Genomic DNA, 25,523 nt, shown 5'->3' on the forward strand with positions numbered 1-25,523 from the left:
CCACCAGATAATAAATTAGTAATGCACCGAAATAAATTTTTTACAAAAACACAGAAACCAAAGTATTCATTTAGCCGAAAATGGAAACCGAAAATAAAATGTCTGTATTGTAATGACATTTTTTCTGTAGTGTTCACAGGTGATTAACCAGTAGTGGTAAAATTAACCAGCAATGAGCATGCCTCTCAATATTTCAGCCGAACAAATGTTACACATTGCTACTCTACCATTTTTGGCGATGAAGTGCATTCACACTGTGTGAACTCTGACACAGTCAAAACGCATCAGAGTAAACAGTTTCTGTCAGTGACTGACCCAGCAGCTCAAATTGATTTTTTTTTGTTTGTTTTTTTGCCGTTTCGCTCAATTAATTTCGGTTGCTGAATTTTCGGTGCATTACTAAGTGAAATTGTACTAGTTAAAGGTGCTCTAAGTGATGCTGGGAGTGTTGACATTCGAATTGTTGTCAAACAAAACGGAGGCTAGCTAGACCCTCCCTCCTCCTCATCCCGTCTCCTCCCTCCTCCCCTCCCTTCCGGCATAAAGGAAAGTCAAAGTAGTCACTAAAAACAAAGTTAAGTTTTACTGATACTTCATTCAATGTGTAATGTCACCAAGTTAGATAAATGCTTTTATATATTGCAGAACAGAATGCAGAAAAAGACAAACATTGTCTTAAAATCGTTTCGCCACCTGAGGTTATAACTATAACTATAGCTCCCATACAAGGACGCAATAATAGCAAGATAACGTTAGCTTCGCGTTTCCCAGTGAGCATAAACAACGGCGGCGGCGTAAACAAATTTAGTCAAAGTTGTCAATAGCCTATAAATGAACATTCAAATCCATAACAAACAGTGGGTGAAAACAATCATTCACACAAATTGTCGCCCTACTGTGAATTTGCTTGACCATTTACAATAGAGATTGATCGCTAGCTGCTAGAAACATATATGTTGTATTCACCAAAGCTAACGCTGACTGCATAGTTCTAGCTAATTACATCCTTGTGTTGGTTTGGCGAACATGAACGTCAATTTAGAAAGAAAAATGGATTTACCTGTTCTGCAAAAACAGAGCAACTGAATGTCTGATTGGAAGCCCTTCTGCCGGCGGAGTTCTCGCCACATTTCGAGGGTTTTTCCGATGTAAATTCGGGACTTCGCGCGCTCCTTATCCTTGTCCCTCTTCTTTACAATTTGTTCATCGGAACGTTGTCTCTTTAGTCGCGTGTCGGCCATAATTCAAACTTCCCTCTTCATGCTTCTCTCTCTCGTCTCTCCTCCACACCCCCTTCATGTGCACGCGCACTAACCCCCAAACCCCACCCTCAAATGCTTCTTGTCGGTGATTGGCGGGAGCACTGTTTGTTGTGTTTCGTGGTGCGGGTGAGCCCAGTTTGTTTTTGTTGCAGTTTGTGGAGCCTGTGGTGTCTAGAGAGACCGCGTTTTTTTTTTACAGTGTGTTCAGGGGACAGGCAGCTAGCGGATAGTGAGGAGATGTTTGCTGTATGTGACAAAAAATTTTTGGCCTAAAAAACGCGTGACATCACTTAGAGCACCTTTAAATAGCTAGATCGTTCAGTCCTCATGGGACAATCTAACTGAATTACATGCTCACACAAAACAAAACCAGAATGAATATTTTACACTGACCAGCAAACTATCTTCTTGTCGTACTCCATGCCTGTCTGGGCAAATACATTATGTTCCCGTCCGGGCCAGTTCAGGTTACAGCTCTGTTGACGAGTGGCCATATAACTCACAGTTCAGTGACCACAGGGAAACACTCTGCAATACAGCTAAGCTGCTATTCCTCACAACACAGATCAGAGGACATGCACACAGAGCCTTCTATGAGCAATCACAGAAAATGTCCAGAAAGCAGGCTAACAGTGTGGGATCTGTATTTACTAGTTGTTACTACTGTCAGTGTCCTTGAACAAGGCACTTAACCTCTGGTGGCTCCAGAGGGATTGTCCCTATGATAAGTACACTTTGGATAAAAGCATCTAAAATTACTAACATCAAACAAACAAAACACAGAGAGAGATTTCTATATACAAGCAGACAGGATGTAGACAGAAACCTGGTCTCACCTCGTAATGCGCCACTCGCTGAGACTCTGAGATGAGCTGAGCGCTGCACACTTTGCAGTAACTGTCTGTGAAAAGGCCTTGATCCACCTCTGTTGACTTCATCTAGACAAAAAAATATATTTTAATATTGTTATATTTAAGCACCATTATACACATTACATACACTTTCATCACTAGGCACAAATTAATTTGAATATGATAGAAGTTGAATTGAAACCACTGCACAGCTATTATAGACGTACTTTAGGGAAAAACAGTGCACAGTCATGAAAATGTGTCGCATGAAATATTCATGAAGGCATGTTGTTTCTGTCACTTTAATTATTTCAGCATGTGTCACATATTAAAACACCGAGCAAGCACAAGGTCATGACATGTCTCTATTGGAGCTGCTTTTCACTCCCAGAACGGATTTTAAACAGACTGGAGCGATTTAAGAGCAACAGATTAAAAACCTTCATATGATTTTCATGTGACAAAATATGCATTTTTCAAATGGCAATCCAATGCAAAGCACCAACAAATAAAATACATTTTCACAAAGTTAACTTTAAACCTCAATACCATGTGCTTTGCAGAAGATAAGTGAACAAGTCAAGGGCTTAAAATTCCCATATTAGTTGCAGCCAGATACAGGTAGAGGAGAAAAAGTAATAAAGAGCTAAAGAAACAGTAAGAAACCTTCTTCTCTAAACAGCACAGCTTTTTTTATTCTAGGTTATACATTAGGAAAACGCTAGAAAGAAAAACTTTACTGATTTTGTACATTACCAATTTTTGTACAATTTATTTGTGTGTGTCCTGGATAATGAATGAACTGAACACTCTGTAGTTGTGCTTTGCACTTTGCCTCGTGGACGAATTAGAATGTCTTTATTACAACCAATTACTAACAGCTGCACTGGAGACAAGGCTTTAAAAAGCCACCAGACTTTCTGTGGGCGCTTCTCAATTTGCAGGCTGCGGCCTAGTAAGGCTGCATATCTAGGCTGCCACATCATCAAGCTCCGTCTCGATTTGACAGATTCTTGTAAGGCAGTCTTCGCTTTGTGTCCTTCGTTTTGATTATTTTGAAGGATTATCAGGTGTATCCTTCGCATCCTTTGCACACATTCCAACTTACAAATAAAGAATTAGCTGAAAATGAATCTGCACTGAGCTTGTCCAATTTCATTATGTACTGCAATAAATAAATACAAATCTGAGAGAAAGGCATTGTTTTCTTTTTGTTGTAAATCACTCAATGCTAGCTCATAATGTAAACCATCGGGAGACCAGACAGTTGTCATTCACTCTACTGCATTAATAGAAAGTCAGTTAATATAAAAATCTTTAATATTTTTCCACAATTAATTTTAATAGTAGCCTATATTTGTTCTGTGATCGTGGGGGTGGAAACCTTTATGACATAGCTATGCACACTTACTAGTCTCATTCTCATCCTATTTAATGCTGAGGAGGACTCTAGTCTATAACGTTAAGCCTCAGGACTGGCCTAAGAATCACGCAGCCTCCTTAGGGCCCTGTTACACTGGTCAATCGCATCACATGTAGACGAGGGAGACACATGCCCGTTTACACCTGGTGTTTTATACCGTCTCTTTTGTCCACTTTCAACCACTTCTTACCTCATTTCTTCCTGCATTGAACATTTTTTCATTTGACAAAAAGCGTTTTTTTGTCCCGCTAAAGTCTAAGCCTTATTTGATCGGTGAGTGACGTAGATGGCTGCTGCGCACGTGACAGGGCCTAACAACGAGCAGAGAGCCCCGGCCGCGCGCGCGCACTCTCACCGTCTTCAAACCATAGACAGTATATAAACTGTCTCGCTCTCTCTCTCTCCCTCGCGCATATTAATCAAAATCAATTGAGAATTGACACGATGGTAAAAGGTGGAAGCAACCGAAGTTTCCCTAGGAGCATTCGGAGATTTTTTTTTTCTTCTGAATTACCGCTGGGTGTGAATTGTGCTTAAAAAAAAAACGTAAAAAACAAAACAAAACAAAAAAACTTGTCTTATCTTCTCTGAAAAGCGTTCCGCACATTCAGCTGACATAAACCACTCTTTCAATAAACAAAAAAAAAAACTTGTCTTATCTTCTCTGAAAAGCGTTCCGCACATTCAGCTGACATAAACCACTCTTTCAATAAACAAAAAAACCTATCCAGTCAGTGATTAAATGTTTTCTTGTGCGATGTCCTAACTGCCGGGATAATCACACAACACGTGCCGTGGTGGTTCGCTAATGACACGTCCGATTCGCGAACTAATGACTCTTTTGAACCGATTCTATTTAATGAATGGTTAAAACAACTGATCTGTCCAACACTGAACTCACGAGACGTCTGAATCTGTGTTACAAATCGGTAACACTTTACAATAAGGTTCCATAACTTCCATTTATTAAAATCTAGTTAACTACATTGGTTAACATTACTATTAATAAACTGCATTTCTACAGCATTTATGAATTTCACCATTTACTAGTAGCCTACATTATTGAAATCAAAAGTTGTATACATTATTTAGCCTAATGCACTATGAAGTAGTGATGTATGTAAAAGTGGTCTCGGTTTAGGCGGTCTTGACTACAAGTCTACTATGAAGTAACATGAACAAACAATGAACAACTGTATTTTTAACAAAGATTAATAAATACAGTAACAAATGTATTGTTCATGGTTCATGTTAGTTAGCCTAATACATTAACTAATGTTAACAAATCAAACCACATTTACTCAGAACACCTCTTAAAATGAGAATGTAAGTGTGCTTACCCCATTTGTTTTTTTGTTTTTTTTGTAAGAGGTTAGCAAGATTTAACCTTAAACTACAGTTTTTTCAGGTTATTTATATGACAATGTGTAGAAAAATTACCACAAAAAAAAAACTTTGTTTAGACTGCACTTTTTTTTTCAGGTTCCACCTCACTCCAAAATCCAAAGCAAGTTGTTGTTAGCTAGCTGCTAATTGTTTTCAATTGTAGCCTATATGGTAGAAAATTAGACTATTAAAACAAACTTTTTTAATGCAACTTTATGCAACTTTTTGATATTGATATCAAATTTTATATACCAAAATAATTATTAGGTCTAGCAAAGAACAATTTTATCTTACAAAGCTATGAAATCCAGTGGTAAAAAACACAGCTTTAAAATAAATAAAAAAGAAGGGCAAGAAAGGATGACAGTGTCCATCGGCCACCACCGAAGACCAATTTTGACCCAGGAAAAACCCTGTCGAGGGGAGGGTCTATGGACGAGTAAATGTATGGGCTTTTGCCTTTTTCAGATCTTTAATGTAATGAACAAAATAAGCTTGCGCAATTTACAGACCATGCTGACCACTCACTTTTATCAGAGTGTGTGATAGAAATCAGAAATTGTGGGAGAACATTGTGCTTGGTACGTTTTTCGTCTTCAAACCAAACTTGGGTCATCAGCCCAAGTTTAAATGTGACCCTGGACCACAAAACCAGTCACAAGTAGCACGGGTATATTTGTGGCAATAGCCAACAATACATTGTACGGGTCAAAATTTTCGATTTTTCTTTTATGCCAAAAATCATTAGGATATTAAGTTTTAGATCATGTTCCATGAAGATATTTTGTAAATTTCCTACCGTAAATATATAAAACATTTATTTTTGTGAGTGAATGCAGCACAATCGCGAACAGAAATGGACAAATTTAAAGGCGATTTTCTCAATGTTTAAATTGTTTTGAACCCTCAGATTCCAGATTTTCAAATAGTTGTATCTCGGCCAAATAAGGTCCTATCCTAACAAACCATATCAATGGAAAGCTTATTTATTCAGCTTTCAGATGTATAAATCTCAATTTCAAATAATTGACCCATGTGACTGGTTTTGTGATCCAGGGTCACAAATCACCTGTGGCTGGTGCGTTTCCATAATGTGCCCTTATAAAGCTCTTCTGCGGCAGTTCAAACACATTCGACCACATCTAAACTACGACCCCGTTTACATCTCATCCACTTGAGATCCAATCTAAAACATATCTTAATACAAAGTGTAAACAGGGCCCTAGGATGCAATCATCTAATTAAGAAGCAGCTGACATGCTGTACAGTCACTCACTGATTTAACAGACAACAGTTCTGTATGAAGACATCCAAGGAAACTGAGTTAATGCCAAGGAGGTCTGTAATACCTGGAGAGAGATGTCCGCTAACATCCCTATTCATCTCAAAGGCACGTGTGGAAGTGTGCAGCATGTTTGCTGCCATCTTAGTTTAAGGGCACAATGTTCTGCTTACATACGCCTTCCCACACTCACAGGATTGTGGGAGATCCTACATCAATGCTGCCTCAAAAAATGACCAGGCATCCAACGGATGTTGATTGGATGGAGGTAGATCCGAATGTGAGATTACGTCGATTGTAAGAAAGGGGTGGGTTTTAGCGGACTAAATTATTGGAGAAGTCACCAGAGAAAAGCCTGTTTATTACACAAAAAAAAAAAAAAAAACACCACATGCATGGAAAAATCATTCACAATAAGATAAATAACATGCAATTAAAATATAGATTGGTGAATTTAATTTCATAGGTACTTTAAATTGGAATGTCAGTCAAGAGGTTTCAATAATATGTTTCAAATCAACAAAACTGGGAAATCAGATTTTTTTTCTTTAAAAGGGGGGGGGGGGGAGGGGGGATACTTTGGTGTTTCTGGTCCATCTCTTGTAGCCTTGCTGTTAGCACTTTTTTTATGTTGTGCAGCAGCTCTTGTTGGAAGCCAGATTAAGACACTGGGATCTAAACATTTTTAGCATGACCTGATTTGCAAATGCTAATGACTGCAACTTCTCTAAAACAGAATAAATAAACATACTGAATAGTTTCTAAATGGAGTCGGTTTGTTACACTAATAATTCATGCATAAATATTAGATAGGCTATCACTCTATTACAGTATTCAAGATATTCAAATGAACTTATTATAATTTTTCATTCAGTGGCTCAAATCTATCCCATGCAGGGTGCCGCTACTCTAGACATTTTCTAAATCTGCATCAGATTTAGAGCTCAGGTAAATCTTCAATTGTGCTCAGTTGCACTCTCAACTCTTAATTTCAGTTTCTGATATGACACTGTTCTCATAGATTGTAGGGCAATGTTCAAAGTCCTTTGCTGTTGCAACTTGTGACGCATCTACAAAAATATGCAGTAGCAATTACGGACTCTATACGTGGTCTTTCAGCCTCCTTTTGTTTGTGTCCTCAGTTTACCCATCATCAGAGAAAAGGCAACCTTCTCTGACAAACGTCTGTAGATGTGCTGAATTCAAGAAAAAAAGTTTGCACAATTGTGTCTGAAGTAGCTCTGGGCAACAGATATAGGCATTCCAGCAGCAAGTTTACAGATATGAGAGTAAAACTATAAAAGATAACCCAAGCTGCTGCAGAATAGGGGAGGAAGGGACAGAGAGAATAAAAGGAGAAGAAATAGAAAGAGGGTGTGGGGAGAAGAGCTCACTATCCCGCTCTGAGGAAACTGTGCATAAATTCAGCAGAACAAAATAGGCAAAATCACTGGAGCCCAAGCACCATTGCTCTGACGAACACATACACACACAGCACACATCCAAGGAACAATTGCATTATTAATCAGTCTGGGGCCTGCTTATAGTGAGAGAGATAGGGCAGACAGAGTTGAGTTTTCTCCCTCATTTAAACAGCGAAAGTTTCCATTATTGCCATGTGAATGTGATTAAAAGACAACATAATACAAATGTACCCTATTTCCTCACGTAAAGTCTCAGGCTTTATTTTGCACGATTCATCAGTTCATGTTTTTCAAAGGTTTTTCCATAATCTTCGATCAAAAACTTTCTTTGCCTCTGCTGCTGTCAAATGGATCACAGAAAAACAAGCGAAAAGCACTACACAAATAAAAATAACGACTCAAACTTCTCTCCTGATATAAACAAGGTTTATAATAGATTTTCAGACATTTAAATGCCAAGGGGTCAGTAAGATTGTTTTTTGAAAGATGTTTTTGAAAGAAGTCTCTTATGCTCACCAAGGCTGCCTTTATTTGATCAAAAATGCAATAGAAAATAGTAATATTGTGAAATATTGTGAAACCATGACATTTTTTTTCCGGGATTCTTTGATGAATTCAGTGTAAAAATGTTTACTGTCACTTATATTCACCAAGGGCGTATTACATTTATCAAAAGTATATGTTCTTTAAAACAAAAAACACACTACCATTCAAAAAAAGTAAATTTTTCACACAGAACTGCATGGCATTTTATGTGGTATTTTACCAAATCATCGTCTAAAGACTAGACAAACCAAGTGAACAGATCTTACCGTTGAGCAATCAAACTCTATTCCAAACCCCACACCAACTGCATTAAAACAGAGATATGAAACAAAATATGATTTTGATTACTGTGCATGTGTGCTCGCAGTGAGGAGCATGCATGTGGGATGCAGCAGTAAGTGCAGAGAGGGCAGTGCAGTGGGCGGCCCTGACAAATGTTCCGGCTGTCAAAGGTGTGCTGTAATCTGTGGGGGGAGGTACTGCTGGACACCAGCTGCTTCAAGGTCTTCCTCTGTCACTTCAGCTGGAGAAAGTCCCGACACTGCAGACTCACTTTCAGAACTCACTCGCTCTTTAAAACATCAGGAAGTCACAGATGCTCCACTCACAATCTCCTAACCAGTTTGGTGCTTTGGCTTCTTTGACCTCAACCCTAAGCTGAAAAATTTATATTCAGCACAACAGCACTCTTCCTCATGTGATATGGCTTATGTATATATGGCTACTTTCTCAAGTGATTTACAAAAGGCTCAAAAGGATGCAACCAAGCAAAGAAGCATTCAGTACGTTCCCAATCCCTGCTGGTGCTACAAACAGGCATGCACACACACACACATCAGTGCTGGTTGCTGAGTAATGTCCTCATGTCCTACTTGAGCTCATTAGGATTCCGAAGCAACACATCCCAATGCACAGAGAAAAGCAACTGGAGTCACAGGGAGAGAGTCTGTGTGTCCTCTATACTAATAAGAGGAATTACCATAGACAGCAGCAAGCACATGCACAGACAGACCCCAAGTGGTGCTTAAGCACCTGCCCTTTTGGCCTCTGACAAGATAAGTGCTCTTTTTGCAAGACATTTTTATTTTATAATATTTTAGTTTTTCCAAAAATTTGACCTGTGGCATAAATTCTCAATTAAGTGTCATTCTTAAGAATTCTGTGAGACCGCACAAGCCCCTCCCTGCACATCCACGTCTCCCGGTCCTGCCTTCATTGATGACAGAGGAAGGTCGGAAATGCTACCAAAATGTATAAAAATTACCCCAAAATTCAGGATATGATTTGCCCTTGTAGGAGTTCTTGTATTTTGTGTTTGAGTTAAGCTATATCACATAAGCAAGAGGGCTATTTTCTCGAATATCAACACGACTGCAAATGTAATATTAATTTTATACAACTATTAAATAAACAATAAGTTCATTTTATGAATTGAGAATTATTAGACGCAACATTTAAATGTTGACTCTTTTTGCTCTATTTTGCCAACGAAAACAGTTCCAAACAAAGAAGAATAGTTATGGCGGCAAATCAATGACAATATTCACGGAGCGCACAACTGATGCTGGCGCGCGCAGTAAATGACATTCGCGAGAGGATAACAGATCTACACGGGAGGAAACGGGAACTCGCGAGCTCATTCAAACCCTGTGCGTGCACAGGCGCGCGTTCATCTCCTCTGCACGCAATACAAGCCTTTGCACGCACGATCGATCATTCCCCATGCTCTTGCGCTTGATCTCCTCTCGCCTGCTGCTTTTGCTCGCTTGAACACTTATTTTTGGCAGTCGAGGGGCGGGACTTACTGTTTTAATAACCTCAAATGTCATTGGTTACTTCCCCTTTTCCGGAAGTCAGTTGTGATTGGACGCCTGTCCAATGACCCGTAATTCACTTGACTTCAGACATGATATTTGTTTTATTTATTTATATTAATGCGTAATGTGATTTTATGCATTGGTAATATAGAATAGATTCTTACTAGATACTTTATTAACAGAAAGTCGTTCTAGTGATTGCATTGTGTTGTTTAGAGATAGACTGTAATGACACATTTCCATGGTTATTAGCATTGTAAAACTACCAAAATTCTTATACATTTGTACATTTTATATTTATAACACTATGATTTGTGTTATTGGCATTAAAATATCTAAAAGAAATTGGAGAAAAATGGGAATGCAAAGTATGCAAAATATTTGCTGTAGTTCACCACTACACTACTACCACTATACCCCCATTCACCACTATTAATGTTTAGCAAACCAAAATTATATTGGATATGAGAACCTCAGAAATTTAAAAAGTGTCCATTAAATAGTTGTAAATATAACAAGGGCTTTGGATGAAAGATAAATTACTTGTTTAAATCAATAAGCCAGAGTTTCTGTGTAAGCTTTTTGTTATCATCCTGTGTATTACTATTATGTCAATTTTGAGTGGTTCATTATATTTTCTATTAAACGTAAAAGGGGTTCTGGCAGCATGAATTTCTTTTTATTTATTTATTTATTTTTTAGATATTTTATGTTCAGATGGGGTGTAATCATTCATGCTGTGTACTGTACTTGCCTAATACTTTCTCTTATGTGGTTATTCACTTACAAAAAGTTAGATGATTAATATCACTATATAATGTTGTAATATCTACTTTGCTGGGGTTAAGCTGGGTTTAATAATTTGCTGGGTTTAATTTTGTTCCTCTGTATTCTGTAGCAATTTCTGAAAAGGCATTTGTAATCTATAATTAATGCTGTGTACTGTATCTTAACTTGAGAAGCCAGAACCCCTTTTACATTTAATAGAAAATATAATGAACCATTTAAATATTACGTAAAAATTTATAATAATTTTGGTAGATTTACATTGCTAATAACCATGGAAATATGTCATTACAGTCTGTAAATGTCTCTTTACAACACAATGCAATCACTAGTAAGACTTCCTGTTAATAAAGTATCTGGTAAGAATCTGTTCTATATTAATGCATTAAATCACATCACACATTAATATAAATAAATAAAACAAATTAAGTGATATCTGAAGTCAAGGACAGGCGTCCAATGACATTGTAACCAATGACATTTGAGGTTATTAAAACAGTAAGTCCCGCCCCTTGACTGCCCAAAATAAAAGTGTTCGAGCGAGCAAAAACAGCAGGCGAGAGGAGATCAAGCGCGAGAGTGTGGGGAATCATCATGATCAATGCTTCATGGAGATGAACGCGCGCCTGTGCACGCACAGGGTTTGAATGAGCTCGCGAGTTCCCGTTTCCTCGCGTGTAGATCTGTTATCCTTTCGCGAATGTCATTTACTGCGCACGCCAGCAGCAGTTATGCGCTCCGTGAATATTGTCAATGATTTGCCACCATAAATAGTTGCGCCTCCCAGCAACAGTGGTTTTGTTCTTGAATGCACCGTTTTTGAACGTATCGGGTGAGTCAATGATTCAATGACACATTTATAAAGTCAGCGGACACTTGCATCTTTCATGAATGAATTAGCCGGTCTGAACGAATCTGTTGCCCTTTTTTCACTTGAGCAACTGCCCCCCAAAATGTCTGTGCACGGCCCTGGGCAGCAGGTCATTATGGAGAAACAACTCTCATGGTTTTGTGTTAGATTACCTTAATGAAAAAAAAAAAAGAAATTAAATGAACAAGGATATAAAGAAGTTAACAATGATTGTGCTGTAATCATGCATTGTGAGTGTGAAAAGCTTTTCATGTCAGTCTTAAAGGGATAGTTCACTTTGAAATTAAATTTTGGTATGTTTTAGCTTACCTCAAGGGCATCCAAGATGTAGGTGTCTTTTTTTCCGCAGTAGTTTCAATTTTGATATTTTTAGGTCAAACCGTTCTTGTCTGTCAGTCATATAATGCAGGTCGATGGTCACCACCTCAAAGAGCATGCACAGAGTCCAAATTAAAACAATTCCCCGTCGTCCAAATTAAAACAATTCCCCGTCGTCCAAATTAAAACAATTCCCCATCGTAAGTACACATTGATGGCCTAAGACACGAAACGAGCGGTTTGTGTGAGAAAACGTACAGTATTTATATCGTTTTTACCTCTTGTACACAGCCTCGTCCAAGTGATCTGAGAGCGCGGGTGGGTATAGATATATACAATAGAAGTCGCATTGGCTACTGCAGTTCATTGGAATGAAACCGTAGCCAATGCGACATCTAGTGTATATATCTATACCCGCCCGCGCTCTCAGATCACTTGGACGTGGCTGTGTACAAGAGGTAAATACTGTTCGTTTTCTCACACAAACCGCTCGTTTCGTGTCTTGGGCCATCAATGTGTACTTACGATGGGGAATTGTTTAATTTGGACGATGGGGAATTGTTTTAATTTGGACGATGGGGAATTGTTTTAATTTGGACGATGGGGAATTGTTTTAATTTGGACTCTGTGCTTGCTCTTTGAGACAGTGACCATCGACCTGCATCATATGACTGACAGACAAGAACGGTTTGACCTAAAAATATCAAAATTGAAACTACTGCGGAAAAAAAGACACCTACATCTTGGATGCCCTTGAGGTAAGCTAAAACATACCAAAATTTAATTTCAAAGTGAACTATCCCTTTAATATGCTAGACTGGATTTTAATGAACTGATGCATGAGGGGGTCTAGAGCAGGATGTCGTTCGTTAAATTACTACAGCAACTCCATAACAGCTGTTTTGCTTGTCAAAACTGACTGTGCAGACTATCAATTAGTTTTAGCCCTTTAATAATTTAAAGAGAAGTTAAAGATAAGATAGTCGGTAAGATTTTGAAAGGACTTTCTTATATGCTTACCCAGGCTGCATTTATTTGATCAAAAATACAGTAAATCAGTAATATTGTAAAATCTCTGTTGTTTTCTTAAAGTGCCCCTATTATGTATTTTTTTAAATGACCTTTCATAGTGTGTAACATAGCTCAAAGTGAATGAAAACATCCTGCAAAGTTTTAAATCTGAAAGTGCACCATATATAAAAGTTATTGTCTTTCAAAAGTGAGAGTTGACTGAGTCAACTAAATGAATCGTTTTTCAAACGAGTCAAGAGCTGTTTTGTTGTGACATCAAGACGAAATTTAAAAATGTTCATTATTTTCAAGAGCAGCTTCTGCTTCTTAGCAAAAACAGCTTTTTACTGACCTTCATTTGTAAAGTAGTCTGGTGTGTGAAATGATTCGCGCAAACATGAAAGCATTGACGTTGTGGGGAATATTCCATTCGAAAACAAACTCAGCCACTGCGTCTTCAGCGGTTCGTATTTAGGAACATCCACATGACTGCTGTGTTCGTTTTTACACCCAAGAACAGAACACCACAATCGCTTAGACGCCATTCTGCTCAGTGCTCCAGCTATCAACAATGACCGCGCCGGTCCGTGCGGGCTATGATTGACAGCTCGCTCACGAGCAAGGGCAGGTCTGTGTTGAAACACTCCAGTCAATCAACAATCGTGGGAGGGGCGTTGATTTTGTGACGTCACAAAATCGAACAGCTTGATTTGAGATGGGGGGGAAACATAAGAAGATAAAAAAAAAAACACTGGATGGATTTCTATCATTTTATGATGGTTGTGTACAGGCACTGCCAGCACACATTTCAGTACAATCAACTTGTAAAAGTGCATGTACCATTATATGACCCCTTTAACTTTATAAGCATGGGCTATGTGCTCATTTGGAAATCAGGACAAAATTAGGACAGGCAAAGTGGAGAGACAAAAGATGTACATCTCTCAGGAGTGTTACTGAACTTATAATATTTTCAAGAACAGACAGAAACACATTATAATATCACTATAAAGCTGGATTTAAAAGGTAAAGAGTATAAAAATCACAAAGATTATTATCAAAACCATGTTTCATGAACCTAGAACTTGGTGACACTGACTTTGCTGCAAAAAGTTCAGAAAATCCCTTAAGTAGGTCTATAAGCAGCCAAAAGCAAACAAGACTTCAGGGCAAGGAACGAGATTTGTTCCCTTTTCCCTAAACAAAATAACAGATCCCAAGCAGCTCCTCATACTGCGTAAACAGGAGTGACAGAAGCAGATGTCTTAAGAAAATAAGATAAATAATGTAAAAGAGAGAAAAGAGGGCCTTGAACTGTTCAGCGTCAGCCTGTTCTCAACTGCTAATCTTTCTAATGTTGTGTTGTATTCACACAGTTGTTTAGTCTCCCTGACAGGGCTTTGAAACTTCCCTTGGAGTGCTTATGGATAATTCAGAACCTGTGCACAATATGTGCCGAGATAAATAATGAGAGAAAAACGATGCTGCCTGACTCCTCACCATCTCCAGAAACAGCTTCACACGCCAAATGCTGGGTGGGTTGGGTCCACTCCTGACCCCCAAAGGTTTTCAAAATAAAGCGACAGAGGAGATTCGATGCACAAGAACAAAGTAGCCTATCTCTCTCTTTGCCAGACTCATGAATTTTGGATGCTTCATGGACATGGGCTGTTATGTGGATATAGCACAAAATGCTTTTTCCACCATCCCACAGAGGACAGTGGTGTTATGTGTCCAGGGGATGTGGAAAACATCTGCTGCCATGTGCAGAGGAGCAAGAAGATGCGATAGAATTTATTGATGCATGATGAAGGAAAGTGACCTGCTCCTGACAGCAGATAATACATTTGTCACGATGGGTGATTATCATGGAATAAATTAAGATGGCTTTATGTAATAATGTGGCCATACAATAGCCCACCATCTAACTAATTAAATTCCGTGTTGGTGAGCTGGACCTGTTTGCAATCAACTAACAAAAGAACCGATCACATTTCTGACATTTTTAAAACCTTCTAGATTTAGCACAACACAAAGCACAATTACCAGAACATTTGAAGGAAATATCTTGAGAAATTATCAACTTATTTCCCTCTTCACCTTTGCAAACGTATACCGTTTCAATGTCAGTCCATTTCTCAGAGCAAAACATTGCTCACTGCTTCTTCCCTGTGGCTAGCTGAAGGTCAAACATCATTATCCCGTTCTAACACTTTAATTGGAAGTTGTGCAACATTGAGATGGGCCTCCTGTGAGCAAAAGAAACAAAACCAGAGAGACAGGAGGTGTGTGACCCTCAGGGGGCCCATGGCAACACTACAGGGGGTCTGCCAATTATTTTTGGACCTTAAACAATTATGTTTAAAAAAAAAAAGACAATAATTAATAGCTTATTGTATTGGCCAGAATTTGAATATCAGTGCTTCACACGGTCGGAAAGTGGTTCTCAACCTGGGGACCTCAAGAAACTTCCAGAGGGGCTGATTTAAATTAATTTTAAAAGTATGATTTCTAGGCCTAGAAGTCATATAAATTTGAGCAGGATGTTTGTTAAATTACTACAGCAAGCAACCCTAAAACAGCTGTTTTGCTAGTCAAAACTGACAAATTGTCAATTGGTTGCTTTTTCTGGTTCAGACATTGCTGAATTAAAGCAAATTATTTATACTTGCCATTGTGTAGCATTTACTACTGCTGACCAAGTGGCTCAGCTGGTGTGATTGAGTGGAGGCGGGATATATTTGCATATTCATTGACATGCATATACTGTACTAAATCAAGGAAGGGTGTAGAGTAAAATTAAAGCTACACTTTACATGGTTCTTTACACGTATAACAGTTCTATTTAGTACCGTATCGTCCTGAAGAACTCTTTATATGCTGAAATGGTTCTTTGTGTTAGAATTTAGGGTTCTTTATTCCCACCTTTTTGTTTTTCAAATCTGTAACTGTCAAAGCCTCCTCATTACTGATTTTCTGGAGCTCAGCTATACACAGATTGTCAACATACTCTCAGGTAAATGAGTTCTTTCTTAAAATGTCTATAAATTATAACTTTAAAAATTTTAACAATCATTTCCTAACAATCATGTCTTTTTCTCTTTTAGTTTAACAGAAAATGTAGTGTGAGCAGCTCTGTTCAGTTAAAGGATAATCATGTTCTCTTCTCCACAAAGTAAGTAACAGAGATATGGAATTTATGATCCATATTGTTTGATTTTTATTATGACTTTATGCCTAAACATACCCAGTCACAAAAAAAACATTAAAGCTATACCATGACTTCATATCACTTTTAACATGGTAAAGGGCTCATTCTGTCAATTTTAGCTAAAAACAAACAAATTAAACCCCAAATAGAGGCAACAAGATACAAGTCCAGGCAGATAGAGGGCTAAAAAAACAATATTAATAAATATTCGTAATAATAATAATAATAATAATAATATACTAATAGTAATGAAAATAAATATTGTAAAAAAGGTTATTTATAACATCATTAAGGTTCTATATAGCACTTTCAAAGCATGGTTCTTTATGGAACCTTATTAAAAGGGTTCTATTTAGCACCAAAAAGGGTTCTGCTATTGTTACAAGCCGAAGAACCATAATTTGGTACTATTAAGAACCCTTTTTCTTAAGGGTGTATTAAGAATGAATACAAATTTTCATCACATGGAAAAATTTTTTTAAATACAGTTGTGGTCAGAATTATTGGCACCCCTGGTAAATCTGATCAAAGATGGCTGTAAAAAATGTATCTGCATTGTTTATCATTTTGATCTTTCATTCAAAAAATGAGTAAAATAAATTCAGTAAAATAATTGAAAGAAAAAGAAAAAAAATCATCACATTATGAAATAATTGTTTTTCTCCAAAACACATTGACCACAATTATTGGTATCCCTAGATTTTTTTTTATGAGTAAGAAGTATATTCCCATTGATATAAAAATAAATAAAAAATGTGCACACCAGAGTGACTAGGAACATGACATTGTCCAGCCATGACTTCTTGTTTCACAAGAGTATAAATAAGGAAACGCAAAGGCCAAATTCCATTAATTATCCATAACAATGAGTAAAATATAGTTCTGATGTGCATCAAAAGATTGTTGAGCTTCACAAAATAGAAAGTGGCTGTAAGAAAATAGCTAAATCATTTAAAATTCCCATTTCCACCTTCAGGGCAATAATTAAGAAGTTCCGATCAACTAAAGATGTTATGGATCTGCCTGGAAGAGGACATGTGTTTATATCGTCCTAATGCATAGTGAGGAAGAAATTTTGAGTGGCCAAAGACTCTCCAAAGATCACAGATGAAGAATTGCAGAGATTAGTTGAGTCTTGGGGTCAGAAAGCCTTAAACCCCCCAAAATCAACACAAAAATGTGTCACTGAGTCACAAATGTGTCACAAATGTGCACAAAATGAAGCTTCTGCCACGGCCATCCAGTCCACTGACCTGAACCCTGTTGAAAATGAGTGGGGTGAACTGAAGAGAAGAAGCGCCAACATGGATCTGGGAATCTGAGGGATCTGGGAATCTGAGGGATCTGGAGAGATTCTGTGGAATGGTCTCTAAATCTCTTTTCAGTTATTCTCCAAACTCATCAGGCATTATAGAAGACTCAGAGCTGTTATCTTGGCAAAAGGAGGTTGCAAAAAGTATTTAGTAAAAGGGTGCCAATAATTATGACCAACCTGTTTTGGAGAAAAACATTTATTTCATAATGTGACTTCCCCACCGCCTCAATTCTTTTACTTCAATGAAAGGTTACATATCAAAATGATAAATAATGCAGATTTCTTTTTACAGCCATCTTTGATCAGATTTACCAGTGGCGCCAATAATTCTAACCACAATAATTCTAACCACAACTCTATGTCATTTTGATTTTAAAGGATAAAATTATTGGGGATCAAAAATACAGCAATTTAAAGTCTTTAAAGACAAGTTTTTAATGTTGTTTATGTCTATGTGGTGTTTTAATGTGCTTTAAGTCAAACCACGTGCAAATTCATAAGTCAACACCATTGCTGAGTATTTTCTCCTTAGTGAAAGACAGCCTCAAAAACGTGATTTGAGAAATTGCTGGGGTTTCTGACGTCACAAACTACCTTGTAACCAATCACGTCAACGTGCCGGCGTGCTTTAGCATGTCATTAACAGCAAACTAGCAAGGGAGTCTCGCAGTGGTGTAGTCTACGTGATACGCAGGTATACGCCGTATACCCACTAGAAAAGGCCAAGGATTTCCATACCCACTTAAAAAAAGCGTGAGGATACGTAACAACTTAGTTTTGTGTCAGAACTTTCACACTTTCATTCATAAATTCACCCCGTCTGTGTTTGCAAAGCGACACGGATAGAATCGCGGAATCCAGTCACGGAATTTGGCTATTTTTGAGGGGGGGGGGGTATATAGCTATGTATGTCACTCGTATGATGTATATTCCGATCTTATGATGAACCATATATGCCTTTCTCCACTGACATTCTAACGCCGGTTTCACACTGCACACGTTAGCAGAGCGTATTTTTTTCAGCGCCCATGTTAACAGATTAGAGCATTCACACGGCACGCAGAGGCGGCGCGGCAGCGCATAGCAGGAGCAGAGCAGAAGCAGCGCCGCGATCGTTTCAGCGCCGAGTCTATTTTTGCTGCGCTGCTCATGCTCAATTATTTATTTATTTTCTCTTGGCATAAGAACGTCATGCTGACAATCCTAAACAAAAGCATGTGTCACAGGCATTGGTCTTCAGAGTGCACCTGAAAAGACGACAATAATGGACGACACTCGTCTCATCGTGGAGGCTGAGAAGCATAAAGTTATTTATGATCCACATAATGTGCTTTATAAAGGCTTGCAGGCAAAGATCATTTAAGTAATTTTAAAGTGTTTTTGACAACCTTTCTCTGGCCCACGAGTGAACAACTCAACTATCTATGATGTGCATGATTTTGTTGAATATTTGATTTTTTTTTCCAAAAATTGTATCATTTACAATACGTCTCTATTAAGTGAAAGTGAAAGTGACACGTGACGGCCAAGTATGGTAACCCATACTTGGAATTTGACCTCTGCATTTAACCCATCCAAGTTAATGCACACACATTAGGAGCAGAGTAGTGAGTAGTTAACACACACATACTGCAAATGTGGATACACACACCCAGAGCAGCGGGCAGCCTTTGTGTGGCGCCCGGGGAGCGATTAGGGGTTAGGTGCCTTGCTCAAGGGCACCTCAGTCATTTCCCCCCGGTTCTGGAATCGAACCAGCAACCTTCGGGTTACCAGTCCAACTCCCTAACCACTAGGCCATGACTGCCCCGAACTTTGCTGTTTGTTATTACAGATATTTATCAATGTTTGTTACTCTTTTGCAGAACCGCTGGAGATGAGTGCTAATATGTAATAAATATGCAGATAATATATAATAATAAATATAATTCAGGCATCAATTACCTATCAATATTTGTTTATTCAAAAAATATACAAAATCTTTCAAAGTACTTGACCACAACCTCAAAAGCATGTAGCCTACACAAACCGCGGTTCAGCTGAGCACGACAAACGCTGCCAGTGTGAAAGCAAAACGGGCGTGTGCTGCTCCCGCTCACCATACCCATTGCTTCTGTTCTGCGCTGCCTCTGCTCTGCTAACGCGTGCAGTGTGAAACCGGCGTTACCCTTTAAGCATAATACTTCATCCAGTTTCCACTACATAATATGGAAACATCATTCAAATGCTGTAATGTAAGTGAGGTGGAAGAGCACATAACTATCTCACACCTGAGCTATGAATCAGCCTATAGCCCAAAGCCAGAGAACATAACAGGGTAAAATGTGCCTTTTTAATTCTACACAAATCTTGTTTTGCATTACTTATTTCTTAATTGGAAAACAGTTCATAATGCCATTCTGTTCCACTCTAATGCCCCCGAATGGTGGACAGGCCACCCTGCATTACCTTGGGGCGTTCATCAACCGAACCCCTCCCCCTTTCTTTCTTTCTTTATTTCAGTTATTTATTTGTTTGTTTATTTATTTTTATTTTTTATTTTTTCCCTCTCCTTCTTCCCCAAATTCTCTGCCTTGTAGATGCATGAAAGATATAGGTACACATGCTCAACACAACCTCACACTTCACATATTCACAACACTTTCTTGTTTTATTGTTTTGATAGTTTGTTTCAGACTTTTGTATTTACAATGCTCTCTTTTTATATCTTGTATTACCATGTCCTGTCCTAGAAGCTAATAAAAAAAAAAGAAGAAAAAAAAGGTTCTCAACCGACAATGCATTCACTGGAAACGACCTTGAACACCGCCATTGGTTATGCACTGTGCCATTTAATTTGGAGCTACCTTTTTGTACCTTTAATATCTGCAGGGTGCTTTCAAAGCCAGCTAAGAATATACACCCTCAGTGTGAAGCCACACGACAAACATGCCTTACTCAGTCACACTAGGGCTTTTCTGTGGAATATGTATTATAAAATAGATTAAATGAGAAAACAAATTTTCTTCATCACACTAGGACACAAATACTCAACCTTCCTCACTCCTTCAAACTTAATAACCCTTCCTGCCGATAAACAATATAAGACAATGAGCAGTTTTTCCTACCCATTTTACTAAATAAATGACCACATAACACCATATTTTCAGTAAATATGAACATGTCTGGCACTTCAGGAGGTTTTTAATCAGCATATGGTGCATTGAGCAATGAGCATAGCTAGTATTGCTGTAAGTCTTGCTGTAAATACTGCTGAGAGTCTAAACCTCAGCTCTGCTTAATTCCTTTGAGCAGAAATGGAGATAGATGGTGAAAGATAATATCATATCATATATCATATCCCTGGGCTTTGGCAAGGCATTTTCCTCAACAAAAGCTTCTCCATAAGTGTGGGCTTTGTCCCTCCCAGTGGAAAAACAGTATTGGAGAGGCAATGGGCTGTCACTTCTGGCTCAGAAGTCCTGGGAGGCGAATTATGATGCTCTTGTTTTTTATTTTTAAATTTTTTTTATGTTATAAAAAAAACGTTGTTAAAATTATGCCACAAATCTGCTCTTATTATTTTAAAAGATATTTGCTAAGATATACATTGTGATCTTAACTGCGGCTCTTTTTAAATCTTAATTATTGCAATTTTATCACTTAAACAAACTCTGAAGTATAAAGCAGCCCATTACAGTGGGTAGGACAGTCCACAAAAATTAACCTCAACAGAAAATGCATCTGTAGGGTTAGGCAGGCTTTGCACAGGAGTCAGTGATAAAAAAAAAGAAAGAAAGAAAGAAAGAAAAAAGGATTCAACCAGAGGTCATTCTGAGCATAGGTGACTCTACACTAACAGAGCCATCTTGTGGTGCAAGGGATGAATATTTTCTGACAATTTAAACCAACCTCCCACCCAAAGCTGTGCAATTTCATTTCCCCGAATACGGAGGGGGGGAAAATGGCTTAATTTTAAAAACATGGCATGAGGCAGGGAGGCACACGTGTGAATCCTGACAGGAAATAATGGTCAAATGAGCAAACTTTGAAGTTGTTCTACTCTCTTATCGCTGAAAAGCACACTACAGTGGGATGGTTCAGAATATGACGCATCTATAATGCATGAACGCAATAAAAGTGATGCTGTTATATCTGGTATTCCTCTCTCTTTGTACTGTTTTCCACTGGCTAGCTTGAAGGCAGAGAATGTTAATTCGTAAACACGCCATATTAACAGAAATTAAAGATGAGCCAATTTCTCTGCACAGGAAAAACAGTGTCAAGAAAACATCAATAATTCACATCTTCCTCTCACTCTACTCTCTCCAAACAACTGTTTATTAGCTAAGCTTGTTAGACAGTACAGCAATGAATGGCTTAAATTGAAAAATAATTTTAGTGTCACTTATCATCATGTATTTTTCATCTTTAACCCCAATACTATAATTGAATATAACATACACAAATAGTCTAAATTAGAGGTATAAGATCTGGCTCTTTACTTGACTAACTACAGCAAATATCAACTGAAATCTTGGGCAGACAAAGTACACATTCAGGGTTAATGAAGAGGGAAGCTACTTATTACGAAAAGACATCTGCTTTTGTGTCACATATTTGCACTCCAAGGAATATGAAAGAGAAAATTGTATGCTGCCATTGTTCCAAAAAAAGATGATCTAAGCAGCACCTGGAGGAGAACCTTTAAAGGGACAGATTCACTTTCAAAGGCTAAAAATAAAAGAATGAATAGTTTAATACTTGCATGTAATATACTTAGATTAAAAATGTCTGCATAATCATGATATTAGTACAATAACTAAATAAATGAAAACAAGTCACATTTATTAATATAGTGCTTTATAAAATACAGATTATTTCCAAACAGCTTCACAATAAACAGTACAATAACAGTGTCAAAATGCATCAATGATGATAAAATGCATGCATTTAAATAAATATGACTACTTATGTGGGCATAATGCTTTTATGGAAAGAGATCACTAAACTTAAAGGCTGCAAAAAATTAAAAAGTTTTTGAAACATTCTGCTCCAGTCCTTTGTACGTTCAGTGTTCTATACACTGAATGTCTTTGTGTACTGTACATTGCACACAGCTTAACCAAGATCATTCAGCCAACAAGGATTCTGAAAAATAACTATTACTTTAAATAATTGTTGTAATTTGTTTCCTAGTAGGCTACATAGTAAAACTGTACATTTTATATTGGAAGTCCAAATCAATTGGTCTCCCAGTTAGCAAGATATAGGACAGGTAATAATCGCCCAGGGCACTAAATCCTGATATATTCAAGGGTTGACGCTACAACAATCAATCAAACAGCCAGATCACAACAGGTGAAAACGAAGATCAAAGCGCACTTGACTGAAAATTGACACTGTCTGCATCAACAGGGTTCCCGGGACTGTACGGTGATACATAATTGATCATTTGCAGTAAATGAAACAGCTGTGAGATTGACGAAACCGAGAGCAATGTCAACAGTGCCTCGTGCCACCAATATGTGCTTCTTTTTTAAGGGTCATTCTTGCTTCTCGTTGCAACAAAGATCATACGAAAATGATACTGTTAAAATCTCAAAAAATTAAACGCAATTGCAATACTATGAAGTGTATCTACTACAGTTCCTACGTCCCTTAGCATGTAAACATCACAGCACGCGGCACATTCATCGAGCTCGCGCTAAAACTGGCGTTTAGCGTTCAACAGCGTCATGAAATCTGAGAAAAAGTATAACACTGCCATATTTTAGAGTACGAGATATCTGGTCTGGCAATGTTGCTCATATGTTTGACAAGTATTTCCAAGAGTGTCGATAGAAGGGTTCGTTTGGAACCGCGCTCATCACCGCGACTTTGACTTCGTTTTTTAAAACATAGCCTACCTGTAACTCCAAGCTATAGTCCTCGCAAAAGTGCGTCGGGTACACGGTCAGATGGTGTTGCACTTGGAGAGAGAAGGTGTAATCCATTGACTGTGTAATGTGGGCGCGTGTGTAGAATCGAGGATGCTCGTGTACAGCTGCCTGCGGTCCTTTAGTTCAATTGCAGAGCGTTCTCCGCCCCACCGTCCTCCATTGGCTGGATTGCTGGAGTAGTTTTTTTCTGCAGTAGTTGCTTTACAAGCTGGGATAGATAATAAGACAACAGCGCGCGAATAAGAAAGATCAGAGAGAAAATGAAGCTGAATTAGATAGATTAAGTCAGGATTCAACAAGCCAAAAGAGTATTTTTAAAGTGATTCTTTACTATTAAGTAAAATACTTTTGGAGTGGAAAAACATGACGTCCTCAAGATGTATATTTGACTATCTTATCTGATTGATTATCTTTTAAATAGATATTGAAAGGTGCACAATGTATTTTTATTTTGTTCAAAATAAACAATAGGTAAATAATGAGACAATACATCATCGATCCTTCCATCAAAACGTGTTGTCTTACCCTGATTCACTATGGTAAGCCTATTAAAAGTGTTTATACTTAGATCAATGGCTTTTTTGTGCATCTGGTCTAGCCTGGATCTGAGTATGACGACGGCAGGCTACATCTGGTCATCATATCCATAAATATAAATGTTTCTCCAGCTACTCTAACACCTGTAAGGTGTAGGAGTGGCATGAATTATTGTCACAATAAGTGAGAAAGATTGACATGAAGCATGCTAAGTCTTGAGAGAGAAAAACGCAGAGGAGAGTCTGCTGAGAACACGACCTTCACAGAGCTCATAATAAAACGAAAATCAACATTGGCTTGGCTTTTCAGAGATGGTGAGAACTGAGGGATTTGAAATGTTGTAAAGACGACGTGGAGATGAAGTTTTTATTACTTACTTTTATAAAGGTGTTTAAGGTATTTTATTGAACTGATAAATTCAGAGTTGATTGTAAAGCATTGTGAAGGGTCGTTTCATTATGCTGTGCTGGAATTTAATAGTAATGGGTATAGCTACTGAAACGACTTCAGCTAGTCAGATCCTTTCCATCTAAACTGGTTATATCTCTTAAACCTAGTAGTGAATGTTTTTTGATATCTCTCTCTTTTTTTAGTTATGAGAAAGAACCGTATTCATAGTCATGACAAAGCACAACCAAAACAATGTTCTTCAGCAAAATGCTTTTTTTTTTGTCCGCTAGAGGGCCAAAAGTTATATAGTGTTCCTTGAAATAGTTTTGCGTGTTTTGTCACATTTTATGTTATTTAGTTAATAGTTAAAGTCACAGTGAAATCAAAATTTATAATTCTTATTATAGAATATAGGCCTAATTATTATAAATACCCTCATAATCTCTAATCAATGTAACTTCCCTTCCATTTTGCAACATTTCTTCTCTGATGATGTGTTTACTGGCACAAGGGAGGGACAATCTGGACACACACATGAGATTACATGATTTTCCTAATACCCATAATTGCGGTCTTGGCCATCTGGCACATGTACATAACAGGAAGTAAGTACGCAAGACTTTCCTACGTATGAAAAATGCCAAAGCTCAGTGACCTTAACATACACTAAGGCTGCATTCGAAATCACATACTTCTTAGGCAAAAACAGTATGTGAAAAGAGTAGTAGCCATATATGTCAGAGTTCGCAGTATTCATAAAATAGTATGAAAAGTACCAGGATGACTTACCACTTCCAGCAAGTGCACATACGTTGGAAATTTTACCATCCCATGAGGCCAGGGGAGAGGATTTGTGAATGGTATTGAAGTGACACAACTGACACTGGAAGGTCACATGACAATGACAACATGGCAAATGTATAGGCTACATCCAGATTACATTCATACTATATAGAACATACTTTTTAGTGGTCACAAAGTAATTACTTATTCAAAAGAAGTACTGTGATTTTGGACTCAGCCTCCACACTTCAGAGCAGTATTTGAGGCATATCCCATTATTCATCGTGTTCAGGAACTCATGTGCCCCAAAAAGTTTGAGGAAAACTTGTAAGTTAAATTAAGTAAAAGTGTAAGTTAAATTAATTAGATATTACATTTAATTTGGTAGT

General features: G+C 37.8%; 1 protein-coding gene across 2 annotated transcripts in view; it reads right to left on the bottom strand.

Annotated features, from left to right (window-relative positions):
* Nucleotides 1–23,659, bottom strand: part of zmat4a (zinc finger, matrin-type 4a) — a 160,182-nt gene extending 136,523 nt beyond the window's left edge. The window contains exons 1-2 of one of the 2 annotated variants that reach the window (XM_082169806.1): nucleotides 23,392–23,502; nucleotides 2,099–2,200 (exon numbers count right to left, since the gene is read on the bottom strand). In XM_082169806.1, coding sequence (XP_082025932.1) covers nucleotides 2,099–2,200; nucleotides 23,392–23,478 — 189 coding nt within the window. In that variant the 5' untranslated portion in view covers nucleotides 23,479–23,502. Of the gene's footprint in view, nucleotides 1–2,098; nucleotides 2,201–23,391 lie in introns of both variants that reach the window. The other variant, XM_082169805.1, reaches the window with a different exon arrangement.
* Nucleotides 23,660–25,523: the final 1,864 nt, after the last annotated feature.

Source organism: Leuciscus leuciscus, assembly GCF_965113295.1.
Source record: "Leuciscus leuciscus genome assembly, chromosome: 5".
Lineage (NCBI taxonomy): Eukaryota > Metazoa > Chordata > Actinopteri > Cypriniformes > Leuciscidae > Leuciscus > Leuciscus leuciscus.